Raw genomic sequence first — 26677 nt, forward strand, 5'->3', positions numbered from 1 at the left:
TTTATCCTCCCCACTCCCCAACCGTGACAGTTAGTTATTCATGTTTTTGAGAAGTTAAAGACATTACATCAGAAATTAGCATAATTAATTCTGATTCAAAGTAATGGCCAACATCATCCAATTACTGCCAACAATGTTCAAATTAAATTATATATTATAACTTCTGAATCGATCTACTGATTTCCATTGTCCCATGTCTGCAAAACATGTTGAGTTGTCCAAATATCATCTGCAGCCTGAAACTGAACATTTGATTAAAATAAAGTTTGGATTAAATGCACTTAGCTGCATAGAGAGCTATAGAATGCTCAATTGCTACCTATTTAGTGAATGACTTAACCTCCAGTGAGCTGTCTGTCTTCACTGGTCTCAGAACAGTTTGAAATGCACCTTATTTTCATCCTAACTCCATATAAGGCCTCTGAAAGCAACTGAAAGGGACTACTTTTATAGTGCTTTTTTGTTCTTTTGGGAGCATGGGAGCCCATGGTCACTGTATAATATTTCACTGTAGCGTTCATCCTTTTTTTTTTGTTCCAAAAAATAAATATGCCCCATTCTCACCTATTTATTGTTTGGGAGTTAAATGGAATACTTCGTTCATTGTCATTCTGCTTTAATGGCAACCTTTCATTTCTCTCGCTTTAATTGTCTGTTGTTGTAAATGTTTTTTGTTAAGAAATTCTATGAATTTTCCACATGCACAGAAGCCTTTAGAACAATGCCATAACCAGATGTTCACACGGTTACAGTTTAAATATAGGAGGACAAGTGTGTTTATGTGTGTGTCCACATATGTGCTTGGAAGTATGCATGTATGCATGCATGTACACCTGTATTTGCGCTCTTCTGTATCTACAAAGAATCATTTTTTTCCAAGCGTACACGTATGTCTTCACACCTGTGTCCTAGTTATTCATCTAATAAAATTACTACTACCTTCCAGTAACCCACAGGAGAGATCTTCAGCCCAGACAGATCTGGGACTGATATTTCTTCTACACGGGCATCAGACTTATCATATAAATTAGGTGTTTCCTAATGATCATCTCTACTGAAATTAAGTATCATCTGTGGTTATATTTGGCAAGAATTGTATGAGATATATATATATATATATATTAGACAACATATATTAGATTTACAATATTCAATATTTTGTATATATACAAATATAGGGGAGACCGGTGCTAGTTGTCCAACTGCACAATTGTGTGTTTTCTCTTGCAGTGGTTTAAAGTTTAAAGTTCAGAGTAGTTTAAAGTTGTCTAAAATTAGAATCATTTTTGTGAATTTCACCCTCCAAAGTAAATTTTCACTATTATAATATTTTCGTTATAGCTCTTGGGTAACACTATATTATAAAGCTGTATTTTTCAGGAGTCAGGATGTGCCCAGGTTTTCACATGTTTTACATGTAATTAATGTATACAATTGATCAATTACAATAGTTGTTTGCTGAAACAGTGCTTTTTAGTTTTTACATTACCTTTTACATTTTTTGGTGTTTCTTGAATCATTTTGTGCATTCTAATCGTTTTTTGTTTTTTTTTTTTGCTTTAAAAAGGCCTATTAATATACTGTTTAATACAGGTGTAGATTTTGCTTTGGTGGTTGTGACTGATGGAAATTTCAATGTTCACATGAAACTTACACCACTTGTTTAGTGGCAAGTTCAATACTGACAACTTGCCCCATATTGTGTGACAAAAATCCCTACTATTTGGGCATGTTGTCATAGAAGGTCAGTGTGTTTTCTATGAACTGAATCTTCTGGGCAAAAATTTTGAACATTTTAAATAGCTTTTTTCGTAGCCAAGTCTTGACATATTCAAAAATAAACCCCTGGGAAATATTCACAGATGTAGTGTGAGAATTAGCCCTAGTCTCCCCTATACATAAACCAGTCAGTTTATTCACTAATTATTTAAGCGATATAATGCAAGTGTGTGAAGCAACATGATGTACTATAATATACTAAGCAAAGCTATTGCCTCTTCAAAGAGAAATTCCTCTGTTTTAGGAGAAGACATCTATCACTGTAGAAATCATTGAATCATTCATAAAATAAATAATTGCTGTTTGGTCCAAACTTGCAAAACTAAATGAATACATCTTTCAACACAACGCATGTTTTTCTCCATGTCTAATGTTACAGAGAGAAAACACTAGATACTTCTGGTTTGCATATCCCGAAAATGGGTTGTCCCAGAGGTGATAAATTATGGTTGTGTACAATAAGTGTCATCCAGAATTAATGTTCACCTTTATACCTACATGTATATAAGTGTTGTACATGGCACAATTGTGTGTGACATGTATACAAGAAAACATTCCTGCACATACTGTATATTTCTTATAGGCATGCCATAGTTCCATGAATGAGAAAACTCTCTCAGCTGCAGTTAAATCCAGAGGTAATTTGAGGGCAACCACATGGAGTGTAAAAATTCATAATCCCCTCAATGTAACTGAGAGTCACTATCAATGAATGGCTTTATTCATAAGCAGAAATTCTGTCTCATATACTGGAATTTAATGCATTTAATGCACATTCTGCTCTTTTACTGCTTGTCCACTAACTCACTCTGGATCACTGTAATGTTTTTTTTTTTTCTAATTGGGTCAGTTTAAAATCTTGCAGATAATTGTTGATGTTTGCAAGTTCTGCTGTACATAAAAAGTAGGAAGGTAACATGAGACCTCAAGGTTTGATAATGTGTAATTTCACTAACCTTATGTTCAATCATAACCATTGTCTTCACTTTTAGACTAAAGCCTTAACCCAAAACTTTATGTAAATCTTACACTAAATCTTATTTAAGTCTGTCTTCTCTAATTGTGACTGAATGATTCGTTCAGATATGCAAACCAATCACTTTTAACAAGCACACACGTATACATTATACTGCAGCTGACATTAATGTTGCTAAAGCTGGAATACTATTTTGATTATCTATAAATGAAAATAATATTTATGTATACACAGTCAACTAAAGAGAGTTCAATTACAAGTAGATCTATTCTGGTCAGGCAGAAAGTGAATATTATAATTAATTAAACTTTTAAAAGAGACAAATAATAATAATAAGACAAAAATAACTAAAATAAGATATAGGCCTAGTTATAATAACAAATAAATCTTTAGAGGTTTAATAGGATGCAAACAATTATTTCTAAAGAAGCTAAAAGAATAATCAAAGTAACGCTTAACAATAAGGTTCCATTCGTTGACAATGAACAATACATTTTTTCAGCATTTTTTATTCTAAAAAAGGGAAAGCAGCTCTATTGAAAATACTAAACCAAAACACTTGAAATCAACTTAATATATTTATGTTTGATATGAGAACATAATTATATTGTGTTAAGCCCAAGTGATATTCAACAGAGTGATATGGTCAAATCGCAATGAAATGTTCAAATGGTTTCACATTTCTAACGGATAGTGTTCACTCAATGTGATTTTTACTGCTTGCTCAATTAACGTATTTAAAATTTGCTAATGAAACACAATGCTTTAGGATTTGGCCTCAAATTAATTTCATTGTGTACAATCCTATGTTCACTCAATCCATTTGTGTTGGGACTATGTGAATAATATTTGTATTCTGTATTGCTGAAACAGAGCAGGTGATTTCCAGTTCCATGCATTCTACACAAAATGAAATTAGTAGGAGACTTGTTAGTGTTTAATGTTCTGTTATGTTGGCATTTGGAGGACTTTCTGTCATGTTGAATTTTTTTGGAGGTTACCATTGTGGGTAAGAGTGGAGCTAATGGTTAGGTTGAGGTCAAGGTTACTACTGGAATAATGTGTATGTATTGTTGTTTAATGAAGCAAATACTGAGAGATCATAGGTGTAATGACTAATTGGTGATCTGAAAACTCTCAGCAGCACCATACTTGTACAATATAAATATATATATATATTAGCTCAGTTGAGCTGAGTGGCAAATATCAGGTGAGTAAATACAGACAGGGTATAGACACGATGAACAGATAACTCACAACAGTCTTATGATACTTGCAGGCAATAATTACATATGACACATGTATGTTTGACATAGTAGAAAGGTCTGGAGTCTCAGAGATACTATCGATGAGAACAGCCAAAGTGTATGTGTGAAAGACTGAGATTTTTCAATATTGGAATTGGATCGGAAGTGAAAAAGTGGTATCAGTTGTTTAGGACATCTACTTTGTGCATGACAAGTAATTAACACTAGTAATTTTTTGACAGATTGTTTCACTTTTAATAGACTATATCACAATTCCAATGGGTCAGAAGTTTACATACACCAAGTTAACTGTGCATTTAAGCAGCTTGGAAAATGATGTTGAGCCTTTAGACAATAAGCCAATTAGCTTGTGATAGAGGTGTAGAGATGAACGTAGTTTGGTGTGAAAAGTGCAAATCAATCCCAGAACACCAGCAAAGGACCTTGTTAAGATGCTGGAGGAAACAGGTAGACAAGTATCTATATCCACAGTAAAACAAGCCCTATATCGGCATAACCTGAAAGGCTGCTCAGCAAGGAAGAAGTGTTGTGGAATATTGCGAAGAGTTTCTCTAAGTTGAAGAAAACTTTCAGAGTCTTGAGTTCCAGATGCCAAAGTTGTAGTTTATTGATCACCAACAAACAAGAGACCAGTCAGCTGATTGTTCTGACTCTATCCTCCTGAGTTCTCAGTTATATACCTTTTTGTTATCTTCTCGCCCATTATCTCTGACCAATAGAATAATTGCTCTTGTCTCTTTCCTTCGCCACCAATATGTTCTATTTTCCTTACTAATTAAATATTGGTGGAAAATCCCTCATCTAATTATTTTTTAAAAAAAACATACATCAACTGGTAACTCCACTTATTTTTGACATAAGTCATAGTTCATGATAAAAGTTCATCAATTTTAGAAACACCTGTGTATGATACAAACAGCCATGTCCCCATCACATACCTTTTACCTTTGCCCTACATTTCAGTGTACCCTCATAATGAGGCGGCCTTGTTTGTTCATACACAGTATCATTTGATTAATGAAAGAAAATACAAGCTCCAAAGATATTTAACTCATCAGGGTACAACACCATGCCAGAAACATACCATATAAGAGATATCTAACTTATTAAAAGTGTTTTCGTAAGAAGTGCATCCTGTATTTTAATGAGACACACCATATATTTTAGAGATACGTGTCAGCATAAAGGAAATACACCAAAGATATATGTCAGAATACTACTAATTAACAGAAACAGCAAAACACCAGCTGCAAGAATACAAGACACCATTCATATAATAACTGATTAAAGAAGTACATCCTGTATTTCAAGGTTGTATACCATTCTTTGTGTTCTCTGCAGCATCAACACTTTTAGTAACCTCATATGCTCTCTCCTGGCTCACACAAAGGCCTAGAAACTCATATAAGTATTTTGATATCTAAGAATGATTATTATACCATCTAAAAATGATTACTCTACAATAGAAGCCACTTCTCCAAAACTGCCATAAAAAAAGCTAGACTACAGTTTGCGTGTAGACAGGGGACAAAGATCTTACTTTTTGGAAAAAATTCCTCTGGTCTAATGAAACAAAAATGTAACCATAATGACCACTATTACTGTAACAACTGTTATGTTTGGAGAAAAAAGGTGAGGCTTGCTAGCCAAAGAACACCATCCCAACAATGGAGTATGGGGGGTGGCAGCATCATGTTGTGGGGGTGCTTTGCTACAGGAAGGACTGGTGCACTTCACAAAATAGATGGCATCATGAGGACAGAAAATGATGCGGATATATTGAAACAACATCTCAAGATATCAGCCAGGAAGTTAAAGCTCAGTTGCAAATGGGTCTTCAAATGGACAATGACCCCAAGCATACATCCAAAGTTGTGGCAAAAGGGTGGCTTAAGGATAACAAAGTCGAGGTACTGAAGTGACATCACAAAGTCCTCCTGACCTCAATCCAACAGATAATGTGTAGACAGAACTGAAAAAGCATGTGTGTGCAAGGAGGCCTACAAACCTGACTCCAGTTCTGTCTGGAGGAATGGGCCAAAATTCCAGAAACTTGTGAGAACCTTGTGGAAGGCTAACCAAAATATTTGACCCAAGTTATACAATTTATAGGCAATGTTACCAAATACTAACAAAGTGTAGGTAAACTTTTAAGTATTTCAAAAGTACAGTGAGAGTGCAGGAACTTAAGAAACATACAGTAATGCACAGGTCTGAAAAGCTTAGCATTTTTCTTCTGTAAAATGTCATACTTTTATGTTTATACAAGGGCACTTGAAATTGCACTGGGAATGTTAAAAGATAACACTGCAGACTAATTAAAAAATAACATCATCGTCTCTTCTGTCCTCCCTCAATCTTTTCTTTCCCTCCCTTTGCATTCCTATCCTTGACAGATTGAGTCGGCCCTGTCTCCTTATCTCTCCATCATGCTATCCCTCCATCACAACATGTCTGTGTCACTTGGTGCTCTCATTCTCAATCTGTCCATCATTCTCTCTTTCTCTTCTCTGAATCCTTACATCAGTGAAACTTGCTGACACTTCCTGCAAACCAGATCTTTTTTCATCACCTCTCTCTTTCGCTCTCAATCACCATCTTCACAAGAAAATCTGCTAACAAGTATCAGATATGAGAAAACACACTCTCTGATTTTCTCCTACACACCTTATGGATATTTGCAGACACACAGGTTGAAATCGGAAGTAGAAAAAAGCATTGTTATCTTTATGTTTGGGGTCCCTGAGACCCCAGTGATGTATGTGTAAATGTAATTATATTTTTGAAGATTTAACACTGTTTTTCATGAAGTAGACATGTTCTTTTCAGAAATCCAATGCGGTGTTCATTTGACCCCAGCAAAAACACAGAAGAAAATACAAAATAACTGGCAGGAATGCACTGCTTTTCATACTATTCAGAGAATCAATAGCATTTGAAAATGGATTGCATTAATTCATGTTTTATGGGGTTTGATTAGAAGTTATGAAGTATCAACCAACTTCAATGATAAGTAAGTTTGTTGATCTTTTGTAAAACAGCCTTAGGTTTTTTCCCAAACAGAACAGAGGGTTAAATAAATACACAGTGTTTTTCCTCATTGAAACAAGTGTGAGCTGGCCTTTAGTCTGCTGAAATGATACTGTCTCTGTCATAGGGCTCTACAATGTCCTTTAATATATGCTAGGAAATGTCACACATTTTTTGTTGGCATGTGGCAAAGAGTAGGCTTATATTTTCCAACACACCATATAAATGTCAGGGTGTCCTGACATTTATACAGTATATATACAGTATATACACTCACTTATCACTTTGTAAGGAACACTGAGGTGATATTAAAAAGCCTGATGTGGTCTTCTGCGGCTGAAACCCATCTGCCTCAAGGCTCGATGAGCATTTCCTAGGTGCTATTCTGCTCACTTCAATTGTACAGAGATGTTATTTGAGTTACCGTAGCCTTTCGTCGGCTCAAAACATTCTGGCCATTCTCTGTTGACCTCTCTCATCAACAAGGTGTTTCCATCCACAGAACTGCTGCTCACTGGATGTTTTTTGTTTTTGGCACCATTCTGAGTAAACTCTATAGACTGTTGTGTGAATATCCCAGGAGATCAGCAGTTACAGAAATACTCAAATCAGCCCGTCAGGCACCAACAATATTGCCACAGACAAAATCACTGAAATCAAACTTTTTCCCCATTCTGATATATATATATATATATAAATTAAATCCTGTTCTGCATTTTCACATCTCTTGTGTTGTAGGGTACAACGAGGCTAAAGGCCTCACAGGGTAAAAAGCATTTGATTTGATTTTCTCCCAAAAAACTACCTCTGTATATTCCTTAACACATGTTTGTCACTTTACACTGCAAAATATTCCTGATCGATGAGATTATTGCATGCAATGTCTAAAGGTTGATATTGAGGTAATGTTTTTTAATATTTAATATATTTTTATTTAAGATATATTTTTAATGTTGCAAATGTATGTAGCTAATGAGAATCCCTGAAATTATCACATTTATTTTTAGACAAAACACTTATTTAGCATTTTCAGTTTTGTTCAAGGAGATTAAATCAAATGTGTTTGACTAACTGTCCAGTAAGTGAAAGAATAGTATTGGGGGTAAAAAGACCTCCTGTTGCAGAAACTAAAGGTGATTAACTAAACTCAATAAAACACTTAAGAGGGGCGAATAGTTTTGTTATTATAAAAGGTTTATGGTGGGTTTACATTGACTGATCCAATTACAATAGAGATTCATTTGTTTATAAAATAGTTGAGATGTTATGAAAGGCCAAATGTGATTGAAATGAACAGAAAATCGTTAACCCCTCTTTCTGAAGTGGTTATTTTGAAGAAGTATAATCTTAATTGTTTAGTGAAAAAAGCATCTTTCTGCCTCAAATTGTTTACCTAAGTTGACAAATATTGCCCTATAACTATTGTCTCTATATTTACACGATATCACTTAAATCCCTCTGGTGGCCTTTTACCTCAAGTGTGGGGTAAAAGGCTCCCACACCACCTTAAAGCTTTTTTTTTTTTTTTATCAAAACAACCTTTCGTTTTTATTTATTTTCACACAAATTATATTGCTCCATCAATATTCAAAAATAAAAAAAAACTTTTTTTTTTTAAATGTTTGCCTTCAATTTTATTTCGTAAAAGATTACTCAATTAAATTTGATTGAACTTTAGTTATGAAACAGAAATGCGTTTAAATCTTAAAATTATCATTTTTGAGTTTATCTTAAAAATGCTACATAGCCTATCTGTTATGACTTTCAAAATCACTCGTTGTAGCAGCCAAATATTGCCAGGTTGATTCAAACGAAATTGACCTGAATAAAACCAGTTTTTATTAATATCCAATTTTGATGTTTCCTCAAAAAAATTAAATAAAGAAAAAGCTATTTTTTTAGGTCACCTGACAACATTTAATCGCTTGCTTGTATTATTCTATTATCATCATCGGGTTGTATAATAATATTATTGGATTCTTTGTTTTTTTAATTCTCCCATAATAAATAAATGTAAATGTAAAGAATACCGTCAGCAACATGTTTTTTTTCTTCTTCTCACACTCTTGGCGGCAAAGCGGAGCCCATCGCTAGCGCGAGGGAATGAGAGTAACTTTACATTCACAACGCTACATTCTGTGGTCACGCTTACCCTTGGATCTCTTTTACGACCACCAAAATTCCCTCAATGACACATTCTGTGGTTTCCTCCCGTCTGATGTTGCCCTGTCTCACCGTTGCCTCCGGGCGCGAGGTGATGCCTCTCACGAATAACGGTTTTCAACGGCACAGTCACGAGCGCGAGAGCAAAACAGGAGGCACGAGACTCTTAACTACATAGCGCGCGCTGTGCGGCATCGTTCCACACGCACATGATCCAGCAAACTGTGCTGTCATGTCAAAGGACAAATGTGTAAGTGCCAGCCATGATATCAATGTGCAGAAATGTACAAATAAATTATATTGTGGACACGCGCGTATATAAGGTCGTCATACTGTTCAATACTCACCTTTCATAAATCACGACAGTGATATCTCATCAAACAAAGCGCTATTTAACCTACATTTTTACCACCGTAACACAAGTTAAATCACCTTCAGCTGTGTGCGAGTGTGTGTGGCAGAAAGAGAGAGATAGAGATAGAGGGAGGGGGATAGTGAGATTGAATTGTACTGAGATAAAGAGGAAAATTGTAGGAATTTGTATTCCTTGCTCGTGTCTTACCTTTGTGAACACCGATGGCCAAAGTTAAAATCCAGAGCCAAGTCATGATGAAGCCTTTCTGCTTCGCTGCCACTCACTCACCATCAATTCATCCTCTTTAAACTGGACTCTGAAATCCCATGAACCGGCTCTGATATTGACATTCACGTCCAGACGCCTGTTTGATGCGGACGCATGCACGCGTTCACCGTTCATTCAAAACACATTTGCCCCTCTCTCATCAGCAGAATCGAGCGTGAAGTGTGTAGAGGAGGAGACCACTGGATATCTGCAAACAGCCCTCACAGGAATTCTTGCTTTCTTTCTTTCAGCAAATCTCAATTTTTTTTTAATGTCGAGGAGGGACGCAGCGCTCTGAGATCACCGGAGGACTCGCTCGGTATTGCGCCGACGGAGCTCTCTCTCTCTCTCTCTCTCTCTCTCTCTCTCTCTCTCTCTCTCTCTCTCTCTCTCTCTCTCTCTCTCTCTCTACACACACACACACACACACACTGCTTATACGCTGTTCAATGTCACAGCACCATAAGTCAGTAACAGCAGATCATATAAAACATTTGGACATAAAAAGTCTTGTCTTTAATTTCTGCATTGTGGCAATATAGGCTGAATGTCAACCCCCCAAGACAAGAAATCTTCAATAAAGAGAATTTATACTTGGCACAGAGGAGACCAGTTGACACAGGGGCAAGTTGTCACCAGGGCTATATTGTAGTAGCCTAACCATAACATTAGCAGTGGTTTGTGTGTTGGTTTAAAACACCTGTTCAAAATGCTAATTAAAAGAACATTCCAGGTTCATTACAAGTTAAGCTCAATCGACAGCATTTGTGGTATAATATTGATTAATTCCCTCATTTTCATAAAAAAAAAAAAAAAAAAAAATCTGGGCTCCAGTGTGACATTTACAATGAAAGTGAATGGGGCCAATCCGTAAACTTAAAATACTCACTGTTTCAAACGTATAGCCACAAGACAATGTGCAGTTTAACATGATTTTAGTGTGATAAAATCACTGTAGCAAATCTCTTAGTTCTATTTCCCAAAAACACACACACACTGCTGGAAGCTCAGCTCTCTCTTCCTTCTGCCGCCGTCTCCTTCCATTTTATCTCGTGTCACAGCTCACATATAAACAGGTGTTAGCACATGTGTACTGTAAATCCTTAACCAGGTTTCCCGGACCTCACTCTCCACAGATCGGCACTTGATCACAATACCACCTCAGGCTGAGGCTCCATCCACTGGACCGGGTCTGATGTTCCCTTTTTAGTGAGATCAGTCAGCGGGCCAGCCAGCCCTAGGAACTGTCTCAACTCCTTTTTGGTCTTGATTTTGGAAAAGCCACAATAGCTGCTGTTTTATCAATTTGATAAGCTGAAAAGTCACCAGGGCCCCAAACAAACCGAACAGAAGGGTGAAAAAATGGAGTGGAAAAGGCAGTTTATTTCTCAGGACATTGAGTGAAGGGGATATATTTGATTCCACCACTGGACCTAACTGCACCCTCTCTGGGATGACACAAAGCTTTGAATGTTCTAGCTCCACAGTACTTAAGTGACCTTCTGACACTATATTCCATAATGTTCATTACAATCACAAAATTCTGGCTTGTTAATAATTCCAAAAATATAAAAATCCACAAAAGTAGGTAGATCCTTTTCATACTTGGCTCCTAAACTATGGAATAGTCTTCCTAACACTGTTTGGGATGCAGACACACTCACTCAGTGTAAGTCTAGACTAAAGACTCATCTATCAGGCATACACCTAATTTATCCTTCATCTCACAATTAGGCTGCTTTAGTTAGGTCTGCCAGAAACAGAAACATCCATCATGATCTATAACTCTGCATAACATTTTATGGTATCTATGCTAATATTATTCTATTTGTTTCCATGTCTCAGGTTATCAGAGCCTGCCAGATCCAGCTCCAGTCCTGCTTGGTGTCGGACTCCACTGCTACGTGCGTTGAGAGATAATGACAAACTACAGCCGGTGCTAGCCAGACATCACTTCAGTTTTTTTACTTCAGAGGATGAACTGATGCCAACTCCAACTGTAAGACATAGGATAATTCATATGCCACTGCCTGAACCTTGGATTTAGGATGGACCACACCGAACCTCACTGAAATGACCAGCAGGTTGAACTGTGATGCACCTCATAATTTGTCTCTGCCTGCATCACCTTTGTCTATTGATGGACTACACTCTTGAAATGAAATACATAGACTATAATTTAATTGTCAACAAATGCCTTCATCAGCCAACTTACAAAGGACAATGCATCTATGTAAATTTCCAGGATGTACTTCAAAGACATTAGTCATTAATCTTAAAGTTAATAAAAAATCTTTTATTTTTATTTTTAAAACACTGGACCTTAAAGGTGCACTCAGTAATTTTTTGAAGATGACATCTTACACTGACACCTAGCGGTGTGGATGCAGCATCATTCAAACGGAATAGTTTTCAGTTACCAATGTCATTATAGAAATTCACTATTCAGAGTCACCCAAGATTAATTTAATCCAAGAGTGAAAGTGTCCATTAAATTTATGGTTAATGATAAAAAGCGAGTAGTATTCGGCTGGTCATGAGATCCAAACATGGCAGTGCCCATGAGGAGACCCTCTCCATTTAGATTAAAACAGCTTTTATAAGGTTACTGATAAGACTGAGGTCATTATCTCATGTGAGTGCTCATGATTTTATACATATATTAAAAAATGACTATTAATTTCTTTAAAAGTAAATTTTTTTTAAATGAGGAAAAAATTACTGAGTGCACCTTCAACGCTTACTTAATATACAAATTTAAAACCATAACTTGCACTGCGCATAAATAACGAATTATTTGACATATTCATGTTGTTTTGCCAGAGGGAAACTGCTCACCACAGTGAGCCTGGTTTCTCCTTAGGTTATTTTTCTCCATTAACCAGTATCTTATGGAATTTTGTGTTCCTTGCCACAGTCGCCTTCAGCTTGCTCACTGGATTTCTAAAGACAATTATTATTTAATTATTTAATTTCTATACACATTTTACAATCATATTTATTCAAACTACAAAGATACACTGTAAGACATTATAGATATTACAGTTTCATTTATAAAAAATGTTAATGCACGATTTCCTGTAAAGCTGCTTTGAAACAATGTTTGTTGGGAAAAGAGCTATACAAATAAAAATGACTTGACTTGACCATCGCCAAAGCCATGGGTACCACCTCTCTCCACAGTTTTAGGAGAATCAGTCTTCGTGTATGAACTTCCAAACCATATTTTTAAGGGTCTGATTAAATCGCTCAACCAGGCCATCCGTCTGAGGATGGTAAACACTGGTGAGGATCGACTTAATCCCCAGTAGTTTGTAAAGTTTGAGGAGTATATTTGACATAAATGAGGTGCCTTTATCAGTTTGCATCTCTTTTGCAATCCCAACTCTGGAGATAATTTTAAAGAATGCCTCCGCAACACTGCATGCTGAAATGTTGCGCGGGGTCACTGCTTCATGGTATCGTGTTGCATCATCAACCAAGACTAATACAAAGCAATACCCCTGCCGACGAGGTCCATGCCAATTCTTTCGAAGCGAACCTCGATCAACAGTAGAGGGTGCAATGCCGCTTTTGGAGTGGCGGGTGGATTCACCAACTGACATTTGCGACATGCAGCACACCACCTGTGTACATCCCCGTGAATGCCTGGTCAAATATGCAAATATGCTTTAGTGCCTCTTTATGTACCCCATTGGATCACTGGTATGTGGTATGTCCCTGCTCGATCGGTGGCGGCTTGTGACACGTCAGGAACCCGGACCCATGGCCCCACAACCATCACCAGGCATTGATCCTGAATGTGTCCCAGTTCCCCGCAGCACCCGCACACCAGCCAAGACCTTACCTCCACACCTGTGGCCCCAAATTTACTGACCTGGCGGGGAGCCGGCTTCAGGTGAATGACCCCTGTCACCAGGGGGCAGGGACAGGAACAGTATGGGATGGGGAAGGGTAAGAGAGAGAGGAAGAAAGATAAGGATTTACCATCTCCCAGATATGACAACTCCATCGGCGCCATGGTCCTCAGCCAGCAACCAGCTCCGACAGGCGTCACGGCGAAGGTAAATGGGTGGCCGGACTCACGAATGTCAGCACCCGGAAGTGCTGACGGTGCTGTTTGGGGTAACTGCCAAACCATTGCAGGACGGCTCATTTCAGGTTAGAGTACTCCAGCAGACTTGCGACAGGTAGCTGTTGTGCTGCAAGCTGAGCCTCCCCTGACAACAGAGGCAAAATACAGACCACCCACTGTACTGGGGACCACCCTGACCCCTCTGCAACATGCTCGAGCAGTTTTATAAAGGCTTCAGGGTCGTCCTGTGGTCCCATTTTTGCCAGCGTGATCTGAGGCACAGCAGACGTGGTCAGGGTCGCTGCTGGAGTACCCCCTGTGGCAGCAAGCTCCGGATCACCTGTTGGTCCTCTGCCTGGGCTTGCTTCAGGGCCTGAAACTGTTGTTCCTGTTCCGATCGCAGCTCCAGGAAGGCATGATGTTGCATCTGGTGGATGCCAGCGAGGGTTCTGACTATCTCATCAGTGGTGAGGACTCCATAACAGCGATGTTCCTTATTTAGGTTTTGGCACAACTGTAGCAAATCCCTTAGTTCTATGGAGTGAAAGCGGGAGACGTTGTACTTCGTTCCAAAATACCATCTTTATTCAACACAAAATCTTGTCTTTTCAGCAGAATCCTGCCACCGTCTCCTCCCCTTTTATCTCCATTTCACAGCTCACTGAGACTATAAACAGGTGTAAATCCTTAACCACTCAGCTTTCCTGGACCTTACTCTCCACAGACTGGTGCTCGAACACACCCCCGCCTCCAAAATCACTTACCTTAAACTTTTCTGTGTAAAGTTATAGCCAATTTTACTACTTGACATTGTAATTGAGACATTGTAACATGAACTCCCTGTTCCCACCTCTACCTGTCAGTGGATTACCAGCTTTCTGACGGACAGGCAGCAGCTTGTGAGGCAGGGAAAATTCACTTCCACCACCTGTACCATCAGCACTGGTGCCCCCCAGAGATGTGTGCTCTTCCCACTACTCTTCTCGCTCTACACAAATTACTGCACCACCAAGGATGCCTCTGTCAAGCTCCTGAAGTTTTCAGACGACACCACTGTCATCGGCCTCATCCGAGATGATGATGAGTCTGCATATAGAAAGGAGGTTGAACGGCTGGCTGTCTGGTGCAGTCAAAACATCCTGGAGCTGAACACGCTCAAAACGGTGGAGATGATTGTGGACTTTAGGAGGAACACCCCAACAATAACTGTCTGGTTTGGTGCAGCTATGAAATCAGACATCAGAAGACTACAAAGGACAGTTCGGTCTGCTGAGAGGATTATTGGCTGCCCCCTGCCCCCCCTACCCTCCCTTCAAGAACTATTCACTTCCAGAGTGAGAAAATTGCTCTGTACATAATATACTGTATTTTTGTTCTTTATATAACAGATTGTAATAGATTTGCACTACGTGTGTGTATGTGGGAAAGTATGAATTTTAATTACCCATGTCTTGATGCTGTTTTTGGTATTGTTTGTATTGTTGTACACTGGAAGCTCCTGTCACCAAGACAAATTCCTTGTATGTGTAAGCATACTTGGCAATAAAAGCTGATTCTGAGAGTTAATGCAAGTGCTTTTATAAAATTATAAGCTTCACATTTCTGCCTTTAAACCCTCAAATAATTGGCCAAATTCACTTCCATTATAAGTGCCTCACTGTAACCTCAATTTTTGCTTTTTTTTTTTTTAAAAGAAAAGGTGAGTATCGACGCTGACTACCACCTCTGGAGTCGCAAGTTCAAATCAAGGGTGTGCTGAGTGACTCCTGCCAGGTCTCCTAAGCAACCAAATTGGCCTGCTTGTTAGGGAGGGTAGAGACACATGGGGTAACCTCCTCAAGGTTGCAATTAGTGGTTCTCACTCTCAGTGGTGTGTGTGGTAAATTGTGCATGGATTGCGGAGATTAGCATGAGTCTCCGCATGCTGTGAGTCTCCGCTGTTTCATTCACAACGAGCCACGTGATAAGATGCGTGGATTAATTGTCTCAGATGCAGAGACCGCCACCTGGATTGAGGTGAGTAACCCCGCCACCACAAGAACCTACTAAGTAATGGGAATTGTGCATTCCAATTTGGGGATAAAAAAAAAAAGAAAAGAAAAAGAGGGAGTCTAATTATTTTTTGTTGTAATCTACATTATGCTACAAATGCTGTCGAGTTGTATTGAACCTGGAAAATTGCATTAGGTATCATGAACTAACAATTAACAAATACTTGTTACAGCATTTATTAATCTTTGTTAATGTAAGTTAATAAAAATACAGTTGATTATTGATAGTTCCTGTTGTTCAACGGGTAGTGCATGGTGCTAGCAATCCCAAGATCATGGGTTCAATTCCCAGGGAACACAAACTAATAAAATATACACCTTGAATTCACTGTAAGTTGCTTTGGATAAAAGTGTCTGCCAAATGCAGATTATTATTATTTATTTTTTTAGTACATAATGCATTAACTAATGACAGTATAACAGTAACCAGCTGGTAGGTAGCTGTGTAGTGTGTAAACCTCACTCCCCTGGCGTCAATAGGCGCATTAGCGACTGAAGGTAGGAGCTCCCTTGCTGGAGACGCTGGTTGGAATCCTGCTCAGAGCGGGTCGAGTAAAACAGCTTACATTGAAATTCGACTTTGGATTTTAAAAAACACATTAGTATATGTTGAAATTAACATTAACCAAGATTAACAAAAAAAATTGTAAAAGTACACCAATAAAGTTATTTTAAAAGATCAGATTAGAACTAGTGATGATAATAATATAACAAATAAAAATAATAACAACAATAACCACAGAAATAAGGTTAACCCAAATGTATATTTATTTTGAAGTTAACAAGGGATTTTTTTTTTTTGTAACAAAAAGCGAATAGGCTACCGTCTAAACAGACCATCAAACAAACGGAACCAACAATAATGATGACCTCAGAGTTTAGTCCCGTTTAGATGACATCATCGGCCATAATACAAACCAACATACATGACAGAATAGCTTCACATGATATGAATATTTATGCAAAAGGAAGACTTGTCATTCAAAAATTAATCGAACATAACTCCATTAAACAAAATAACACTTTTAGTGTTTCCTGCATCTGTTTGGTGGGCCGGCATGAGGGTCTTCCACACACACAGACACATGCATGCATACATTCGTGTGCATGTTAAAACATTTTCAAGGCAACACTAATTACATGAACTTAACTTAACTGGAAGTTCTACTGCTTGAACAGGACAGAGAGAGAGAGAGCGAGAGAGTAAAATTGTGTGGGGCATTAACGCCATCATGTGGCAGAAGATTGTAACTGCTTATCTTATAAATTCATTGTCTGTGGGTATTAATGAGGTATGTGGAGGGAGTCTAAAGGCAGAGGACAGGTTTTGGTTTTAATTGGTAAGTTGCCTCTTATTTGTAACCTATACACGTTCTAAATGATTGTTGCAATGGCAATCAACCCTGTCACCCACGCAAACAAAAGCATGATGACCTAAAAAGCATGGCGAACAGAACTTTCATATATTGTGCAGAATCAGATGTAGAATTGTAATGTCTGCTCCATGCCTACTTGATTTCCTAATTAGCAAATATTCCTCTACTTCTTAGTCACAATTCTAAAGAAACAATCTGTTCCTCTTGTAAATGTAGTTTTATTTTTGGTCAGATAGGAGGAAAACGGGAATGATCAAATTAAAATGTGAGTTGCTCACAAGAGCACCATAGCTCAATATGTTACATGTGCATTAACCACTAGGCCACAGCTCCCTCTCCATCAAGTAAATAATTATACAAAAGGAATGAGTCACAGAGAGACCAGAGAAACCTGATTAAGAAACAGACAGCTGGATCTCCTCCGTGCTGTCTAATTGATACATGACAGATTCAATATTTCAAATTTGTCATTAAACTTGATTGACCCATTTATTTTTAATACCAGATAAGTTTGCCTCTGTTTAATGCATGATGCATGCAACTCAAGCCTACTCCAAAATAGCCTGTGGCTCTAAAAATCTAGATCTTTAGGGGTAGAGAGGAGCAGCAACGAAGAACAAGAGACCGAAAATACAGAAAAGACATGGAAATATGGAGGTCTGATCAGACAGACAGAGAGAGAGAGAGAGAGAGAGAGAGAGAGAGAGAGAGAGAGAGAGAGAGAGAGAGAGAGAGAGTGAGAGAGATGAAGAGCAGTAGTCTGATTTGTTTTACCCTGCTTTTTCTGAATGATCTGCTACTGAAGAACAGAACCGATTCCTTCCTGAAAGTGGTGTGAGTGAGCTAATCACTGTAACTGATACAAGGAAAATCAGTGCATTCTAATAACAAAGGTGAAACCTCATAATAATAATACTAATACTAATAATAATATCTTCCCAGGCTGATGAGCTGATGACACTAGACTGTTGCACCAACAGTAAACACCAGAAATTAACTTGAAGAGAACATAATTCATACAAATATTACTTAAGGTTTCATAACACCATATTTTTTTTTCTATAGTCCAGATCATTTTTTTTTTTTATAACTCTGCATTTCCACGCATGTAAGAAAACCAGGCAGGCTCGGAGAGTATATACCGCAATATCATACAGTGAATTTAGAGAAAGAGAGAGAGAGAGAGAGAGAGAGAGAGTTATATTTACAGCACACTGAGTAAAAATGATGCTATATAATCATATATATATTTATAATTTTGTATTGGGGTCCCGTACAATGACTGCCGGGCTGCTGTTTTTGCCTGGTTGTTCTGTTTGTAGTGTAATACTGTAGTTTGCATGTATTTAGTATTTTATGTGTGTGTGTGTGCATGAGTCTGAGTGTATTATAGCGTAACACTGGGGTGATATGTGAGTGTGTGCATGTCTGAGTCTGTCAGTGATATTGGGATATTGTCTTTGATTTTAGTTGCTTGTATTTCATGGTGTGTGTTTCAGCAGTTTTGGGTACAGAAAGTTCATGCATGTATGTCACTGTTTGCATGTGCCACAGTGCTTGTGTGTTTGATCTGGACCGTTTGAAAGGAATCATTGGAGTTGAGAGAGGAGTGGTCACTGTCATATTGCCTTTGTGAATATTTATTTTATAGTTTTAGGTTTGTCTTGTGTGTTTACTCATGTGTGATTATGGTAATGCAGGCATGGCGAGTGTGTGTGTGTGTGTGTGTGTGTGTGTGTGTAAGTTTTATGAACCCATGTGTGTGTGTGTGTGTGTGTGTGTATGTGTGAGTGAGAGAAAGAGAGAGAGAGAGAGAGAGAGAGAGAGAGAAAGAAAAAATTAGCCCACACGTCAGTGCATAACTCTCACTTCCCTGTCTTTCGTGTTGAAGCTTATTTGAGGTTCTAAAGTTCCAACAGGTCAACACTTTGTTTTGTTTTTTCCCTCACACATATTCCCTCTTTCTTCTGCCATCCCCCTGTCAGGCTGAGTGAACAGAAGCATGTGAAGGAAGAGGGTACGGAGGGATGGATCTCTAGATGAAGTACTCTTTCTTGTCGTCTACCCCAGAGTGGCCACCCTCAGCATTAATGATGGCTGTGTCTGCATCTGGAGCGTCATCAGAACCTTTCGCCTCATGAGTCAGGTATGTACCTGATAGAGAGAGAAAGAGAGATGGTTGAGTAGTCCATTTATTATTATTGCACTGACAAAACATTAAAAAAATATATTTCCAAGAAATGTCAGCAGACACAAGAGAAGAGAGACAGAGAGAGAATTTTGACTTTAAGGGACTCTTTTGAATTCAATACGATCCAGAGACCTATATTTTTATGAGAACACAAATACAAATATGAATCTCATCATTAAAAATAAATAAATAAATAAAACTGTTCTATAATACCATTTATCAATAAAATTAAAACATAACACCAGATATTTAAATTTAAAACCTTCATCGTTAGGTTCACATAAAAAATCATCAACACCCCAAATATAGAAAAAATAATTCACATCTTTTACAAGTTGATAAAAAGCATATTCTATAGTTAACCTCTTCTTTATAAATCCCTTCACCATTAGTACAGGATCAACCCCTCCTCTTCCTTCTACTTTATTCTTCCTTGTGCACCATATCGCTAACTTTGCAACACCATATAAAAAGTTAAGTAAAACCACTTTGTGTTTATTTTTCACACAGTACTTTGGACCAAAAATAAATAATGCTTGATTAAAAACACCTGTGAACTGTAAACCCCAAGTTTTCACTAAATCTAAAATCCAAGTTAGATGAAGACACTCAATAAAAACATAAAAACTCTTTCGGAGACTCCACAAAAGGGACAACCCTCCACATATGAAGGATTCAAGCGTGCTAAATGTCTATTTGTAGCTAATATCCCATGTATAATTCTCCACTGAAGATCTCCAACCTTCCTTTCGATGGGTCTTTTGTCCAGGAATCTCCAGCTACCTTTGGGGGAAGAGCCTGGATCCAACATCTCTATCCATCTTGTGTTGTTTACATCCTTGAGACGCTGATAGTTAATACTCTTTACACAGGCTCTGTAGAGAGTTTTTTGCTTAAGTCGCTAAAAGGTTGTATTTTAGGGCTGTCCATGGACAGCAATTGTCCAGCATCCTCTTGCTAGCCCTCTTTATTCAAAGAGACTTGCAGTTCAGGAATGTGAGGAAATTCATTCATGATCTCAACAGATGTGTCATTCAAAAAAATTATTACTGGAGCAGAAAGACCAGCCTCCAGGTCATCAAATATACACTGAGCAAGACACTGATTTAAAGCCCGCGTTCTCAGCCAATTCTTCAGGTGTCCGCCAGCTCGAGTCCTTCCTCAGAGACCTATCTTGGAGAAACCTGCTTCCGTCAATGCAGTTCTGATGGTAGTTGAGCACAGTATCTCAGTAGTGATGGGCGGGTTGAAAAACAAAGACTTTCAAACAGCCACCGGTTGGGTCTTTCCCATTCCCTCGAAAAAGAGAGGGTTTGCCACGCTTGTAGAGTGCTCTGATAGAATGATGTGAGTCCTTCCATGTCCATTTTCTCTAGACGTAACAGTGCACATGCCACATCCATCCACTGGTGATGTTGATGGTATAGAAGGTGCTGCACTGTTGTAGACGAAAGACAGCCAGCCTAGTGAAGATGTCAATCAGCCCTTGTCCTTCTTCATGAACTGGGAGGTAAAGAACAGCAGCTCTCAGCCAGTGCTGTCCTGACCAAAAGAAGTCCAGAATAATCCTTTGAATTTCATCTATCAGAGATCTTGGTGGGTCTATAACCATGAATCTATGCCAGAGCACTGAAGCGATGAGATTGTTTACAACCAGGACTCTTCCCCTATATGATAGCTGGGGTAGTAGCCATGTCCATTTGAACAGCTTAGCATGCACTGTCTCAATCAGGCCCTCCCAGTTTTTCATTTTATATATTCAGTTTTACCAAGGTATACTCAAAGGCATTTCATACCATTACATTTTTCCCCACTGAATGTTTTCTGGGAGTTCAGGTATGTCACTCCGTTTTGAGCCAGTTTAGTTTAGCTGATGAGGCTCGCTCGTACACACTCAGAGCATTGCACAAAACTTGGATATCCTGTTTTTTCTGGATTATCACAGTGATGTCATCAGCGTAGGCTGAAAGCTTAATGGCTTCAGCTCTCACACTCGCTCTGATAAACATCCCTGTTAAATTTGTCCTCAGTAAACAAAGCAGGGGTTCTATTGCTAGGCTGTATAGTTGACCAGACATTGGACAACCTTGTCTGATCCCTCTCTTCATTTGAATTGGGACGCTAAGCCTTCCTCCAATTTTAACCAGGCACACAGCATCTGTGAATAAAAGTTTGATCCATGATAAAAAATTGCTGCCAAACCCATAACACTGTATGATTCACTATAGTCTAAAATGTCCCATATTAAAAACAAATTATCATATATAAACCTTTTTGGTATACAGTACGATTGATTTTATGAATTAACACATCAATATCTTCTTTAAGTCTATTTGCTAAAACCTTGGACATAATCTTATAATCAGAACATAAAACAGCAACTGGTCTCCAGTTTTTGAGGAAACACAAGTCTCCCTTTTTTGGGAGTAAGGTGAGAACAGAACGTTGACAGCTTTTTGGAAGTATTTTAGCTTTAAAACTTTCTTTTAAAACTTCATAAAAATCTTTGCTAAAAAAAGTTTTGTAAAATTCAATGGGTAGTCCATCAACTCCTGGTGCTCAGCCTGAGGACAGCTGTTGTAACTTCCTCTAAAGTCAGTGTTGAGTCCAAATAATTTTTGTTTTTTATCTAGCACTGGCAAGTTTTTAAAAAGTTCATCTGCGCATTGTTTATATGTGAGCTCTTTAGCAAATAAGGCTGAGTAAAAATCAACAGCTAATCTTCTCATCTCTATTGGATCTGAGGTAACACTTCCATCAGATCTACGTAAAACATGCATACAATTATTTGAAGCACTCATTTTTTCCAAATTAAAAAAGTAAGCTGTAGGGGCATCCATGTCACGCACAAAGATAAAACGTGCTCTAATAATTGCTCTTTTGGCCTTTTCTCATAGAACACTTCTTAATTCTTGTCTCTTCTGAATAATTTATTTTTGCACATTTACATTGTTTTGGTCAATTAAGATGTTTTGTATACCTGTGATATCCAGTTCTAGATTAGACACAGTTTGTTTAATCTTAATTGAACTGCATGACATAAACTGTTGACAGAAGAGCTTTATCTGAGCTTTTCCCACCTCCCACCACTGAAGACGACTTTCATATTCTTTCTTTTCGTTTGCCCAGCACCCCCAAAATATCTTAAACTTCTCAAAAAAATCCAAGTCTTGGGTTAGTTTTGTGTTAAAACGCCAATAAAAACACTGTGGTTTTGTTTGTGACATAGTTACATGTGCTGTGATGAGGTGATGATCAGAGAATGCACAAGGCACAACACGTGCACTTGTGACTATTGCGCAGCGTATTGCTCATATAAAACCGATCCAGGCGTGCAGCACTGACTCTCCCTGCTACCACTTTAAGCCAACTGTATTGTCTTAAACCTTTATTCTTTTCTCTCCATACATCAAACAGCCCTATCTGTGTAATTACTTCTTTTAAAGTTTTAACAGATAAAATATGAGGTTCTTCGCTATTTCTATCAAGTGTAAAATCAAGTGTACAATTAAAATCTCCACCAACAACCAGTAAAAACTTCTAGTGTGAAAGAAGCAAGTTCATCTTTACGAGTTTTAAAAAGTCTAATTCTTTCATTTCCAGTATTTGGAGCATAAAAATTAATAAATACAAAATCCATGTCTTTTATTTTTACCCTGACCATGAACAGACGCCCCTTTTCCAACTCATTAACAGATAAAACCTTAATATTTAATCTAGGAGAGAAAAGTATCGCCACCCCTGCGCTGAGATTAGTCCCATGAAAATACTCTCCCTCCCACCGTAAACCCCAATCTACTTCATTATTCACATCACTGTGAGTTTCCTGTAAAAACATTACATTAAAATCCTTCAGGGTGATAAATTCTTTTAGTAAAACCCATTTATTATTATCTCTTACCCCGTTTACATTAAGGGATCCAAGTCTTAAAATATCCATGGTAAATCAGTGTAGGATAATAGTAAAAAAACAGTTGTGATAGAAAGTAGAAAAGAAAGAAAAATATCCTCATGTGCGTTTATTTAGTCTTAACTGATTAATTCTTTTTTTCTGATTACTGTTATGTATTTTTTCAGTCTGAATCTTTTCTGTAGTGATAACTCATCTAAGCTGCTTTCTTTACATGCTTTCTTAACCGATATCATGAACTTGTCCAAGTCTGGAAACAACTTCACTAGTTCAACACTTTTCCCCTTAGTTTCATCCAGGAAAGCATTAATCTGATCCACTGTGTATAGCTCACTATCACAACATTTATCTGCATCAATGTCAGTACCCGAATCATCATCACAGAAACTTTCTTCAGTTGCTTCTGAAACTGTGTCCACACTGTCCTTCATTCATTCTAGCTTCCAGGTCAGCCTCACTACAGACAGAGTTATTACTCTGAATCACACACCAGCATCACTGTAGCCTGGCTTCTCATTATCAGCACCATGCACATTATTCTCAGCCACATTAACCATGTTCGCAGCAACATTCACTATATTATCAGCATCATTCACATTGTCAGCCACATTCTCCACAATCTCGGCCACATTAGCATTAATCTCAGCCATATTTGCTCTTACCTTTTTGTTGGTATCACTCTGCACCTTCACTGTATCTTCCTGCTCTGAGCTGTTCTCTCCAGTTACAGGTAATCCTTCCTGATCAGTGCCACACGCTTTAGGTGGACAGGAAAAACGCTTATGTCCGATATCTCCGCATTCAAAACAGCGCAAACTTTCAGTGCTAGCGTACACCATGTAGGAGTTCTCCCCACTAGTGACCCGAAAAGACACCTCCAGAGTTTTATTGGGAGAGTTCAGGAACATGTACACCTGTCTCCTAAAAGACAATACATGTTTAAGTGTGGCGTTTTTGCAGCCTAGCGGGATCATTTTCACCGCTCCAGCGATTTTTCCAAACCTGGTCAGCTCTTTTATGATGGCCTCATTAGTTATGAACGGGGGGACGTTTGAGATGGTGATTTTAGAGGCTGGTGCAGATAAAGGTGTGACTGCCACATACGTCTCCTTCACCCACATACCACTCTCAATCAACCTGCTGACCAGATTCTCGTTTTTTAGGAAGATCACCACTGCTTTGTTCATTCTCGAGGCCGAGTTGATGTTATCATGGCCCACATGTTCTCCTACAGCGAGGAGAATATCCTCGATAGACGTGCTCACCTCCAAAACACACCTGATTCCATTCCGGAGGGAGAGAGGCGACGCTCCCCCCGAAGGGGTAGACGCCATGTCGCCTCTTACACTCACACACACGAAACACTAATAAATTTTACTGACCTACCGCAATATAAAGTGCTTAAAAGAGAAAATAAAGAAAATAAAATATTAGATTGATAAATCTAAGAAAAAACCAACAAACGCTTCCACAGCCACGCTCCACTCACTCGCCACCCACGCGCATGGGCACACACAGAGAGAGAGAGAGAGAGAGAGAGAGAGAGAGAGAGAGAGAGAGAGAGAGAGAGAGAGAGAGAGAGAGAGAGAGAGAGAGAGAGAGAGAGAGAGAGAGAGAGAGAAACTCTAGAACACGAGTTTTGGAAAATGTTATGTGATCTAGCAGCTTTTTGATTTATTTTTTTAACCTTTTTTTTACAGTGCATGTCAAGAGACAGTAAGTCCATCCCTCACAGCCTTTTCATTCCAGTAAAAAATCAAAGATGGCACTACTGTGAATAAGGTCTATAATATTCATAATTTCATTTTCAGGACTTCCATGATTCTATCTCTGACGCTTAAAATTAAGCAGGCCATTAATTGACGTTGTGCCTTTAAGACTGCTAGGTTAACACCCTCTTCACTTGTGAATTGAGATACAGCGCTTTGCTATACAGCTAATACAAGTGCAGGCTTGCTTTCGGGTCCAGTTAAGATTGCACTGCCACATCCATCAATTGCAGCCTTGTTGTAGAGTGTACATGACACTGTGACATGGTGAAATGTGCCACACAAATTATTAAAATCAGACTGAAACTATCAGGGACCTTGTTATAAATACATTTCTACTGCTCATTTCTAATGTTGGAAATCTTTGGAAGGATATGCAGTGTCAGGTGCTACACACAGCCAGGAACAGCACAATGTCTGGCAATCATTTTTCTAGTGTTTAGGAATAATACTATCTATTCTACTACCTCCTCATGACCTTAATGTGACTGGACTGGCCACATTTCTGAACTCCAAATGTGTAAATGTTGGCAATTTTATGTTAATGGTTTTGGAGTTTTGACATCAGAAATCCAATGATTTCAGAACAAACTGTTTTTACAGTTTAGTTTCAATTAGAGGTGCACAGTTTTGGCTGATACCGATTTTACCAAAAACCTATAGGCTGATACCGATATTTTCCCACTTACCTTATTTTGTCATCAGAAACTTTTTTACTGTTCTAAAAATAAAATTTCCATTGAACATGGATTGGATCTTTTGAACGCATGACAGGCCAACATTTTAAAGAGCCTAAATGAAAGATACAAAAAATAACTAAATATGGCAACATGCTTATTGAAATCGAAAAAAGGTTATTTTGTACTTCTAAAATGTTTTTGCACTTCTGTTTTTGCAGTTCAAAACAACAGAACATTTGACATGTATGTACTGTATATGATAGAACATTATAAATTCATACTATGCAAATGTTGGGCAATTCCACAGGAATGCCAACCACATTATGGAAAAATAAAATGTTTTAAACCCCCATTTTAAATTCTGTATTATATTAATATAATGGATAATGGATAATGCCATCCAGTCTGCTAGAGGGTGCCGTTTACTTACATAGTGCTGACTGCAGACTATCCCTGTGTCCGAAACTGGGTACTGTCAGTATGTGTACTGTATTTGATGGACGAATTTCTTGGCCGGTAAAACAGTACCTTCTTTAGGTATGCATGAAATAAGTATGAATAGATTTCGGACATAATTCATCCGGGTACGTTGTTATTGACCCGTGACACGAATATATGACGTAAGAACAACAATTGCAGAAATAATCCACTCTGGTTTTTTAAACAAGCACAATTTACAACTTTCTTGTTATAAATAGCACTTACAGTTGAGAAAAGCTGTCCGACTCTTGGTCTCCCACCGTTCTTTTAATTCCAGCGTTTTGAATGTGACTTCGCCTCAGCTCAC

General features: G+C 38.1%; 2 protein-coding genes across 4 annotated transcripts in view; both read right to left on the bottom strand.

The window, feature by feature from the left end:
* Nucleotides 1-10101, bottom strand: part of LOC127649212 (kin of IRRE-like protein 1) — a 52517-nt gene extending 42416 nt beyond the window's left edge. Inside the window, exon 1 of the mRNA XM_052134216.1 lies at nucleotides 9779-10101. Coding sequence (XP_051990176.1) covers nucleotides 9779-9824 — 46 coding nt within the window. The 5' untranslated portion in view covers nucleotides 9825-10101. The remainder of the gene's footprint in view (nucleotides 1-9778) is intronic.
* Nucleotides 10102-18006: 7905 nt separating this feature from the next.
* Nucleotides 18007-26677, bottom strand: part of LOC127649389 (cell adhesion molecule 3-like) — a 100619-nt gene continuing 91948 nt past the window's right edge. For all 3 annotated transcript variants that reach the window (XM_052134455.1, XM_052134454.1, XM_052134457.1), the window contains one exon: nucleotides 18007-19494. In XM_052134455.1, coding sequence (XP_051990415.1) covers nucleotides 19376-19494 — 119 coding nt within the window. In that variant the 3' untranslated portion in view covers nucleotides 18007-19375. The remainder of the gene's footprint in view (nucleotides 19495-26677) is intronic.

This window comes from Xyrauchen texanus, chromosome 9 (genome assembly GCF_025860055.1).
Source record: "Xyrauchen texanus isolate HMW12.3.18 chromosome 9, RBS_HiC_50CHRs, whole genome shotgun sequence".
NCBI lineage: Eukaryota > Metazoa > Chordata > Actinopteri > Cypriniformes > Catostomidae > Xyrauchen > Xyrauchen texanus.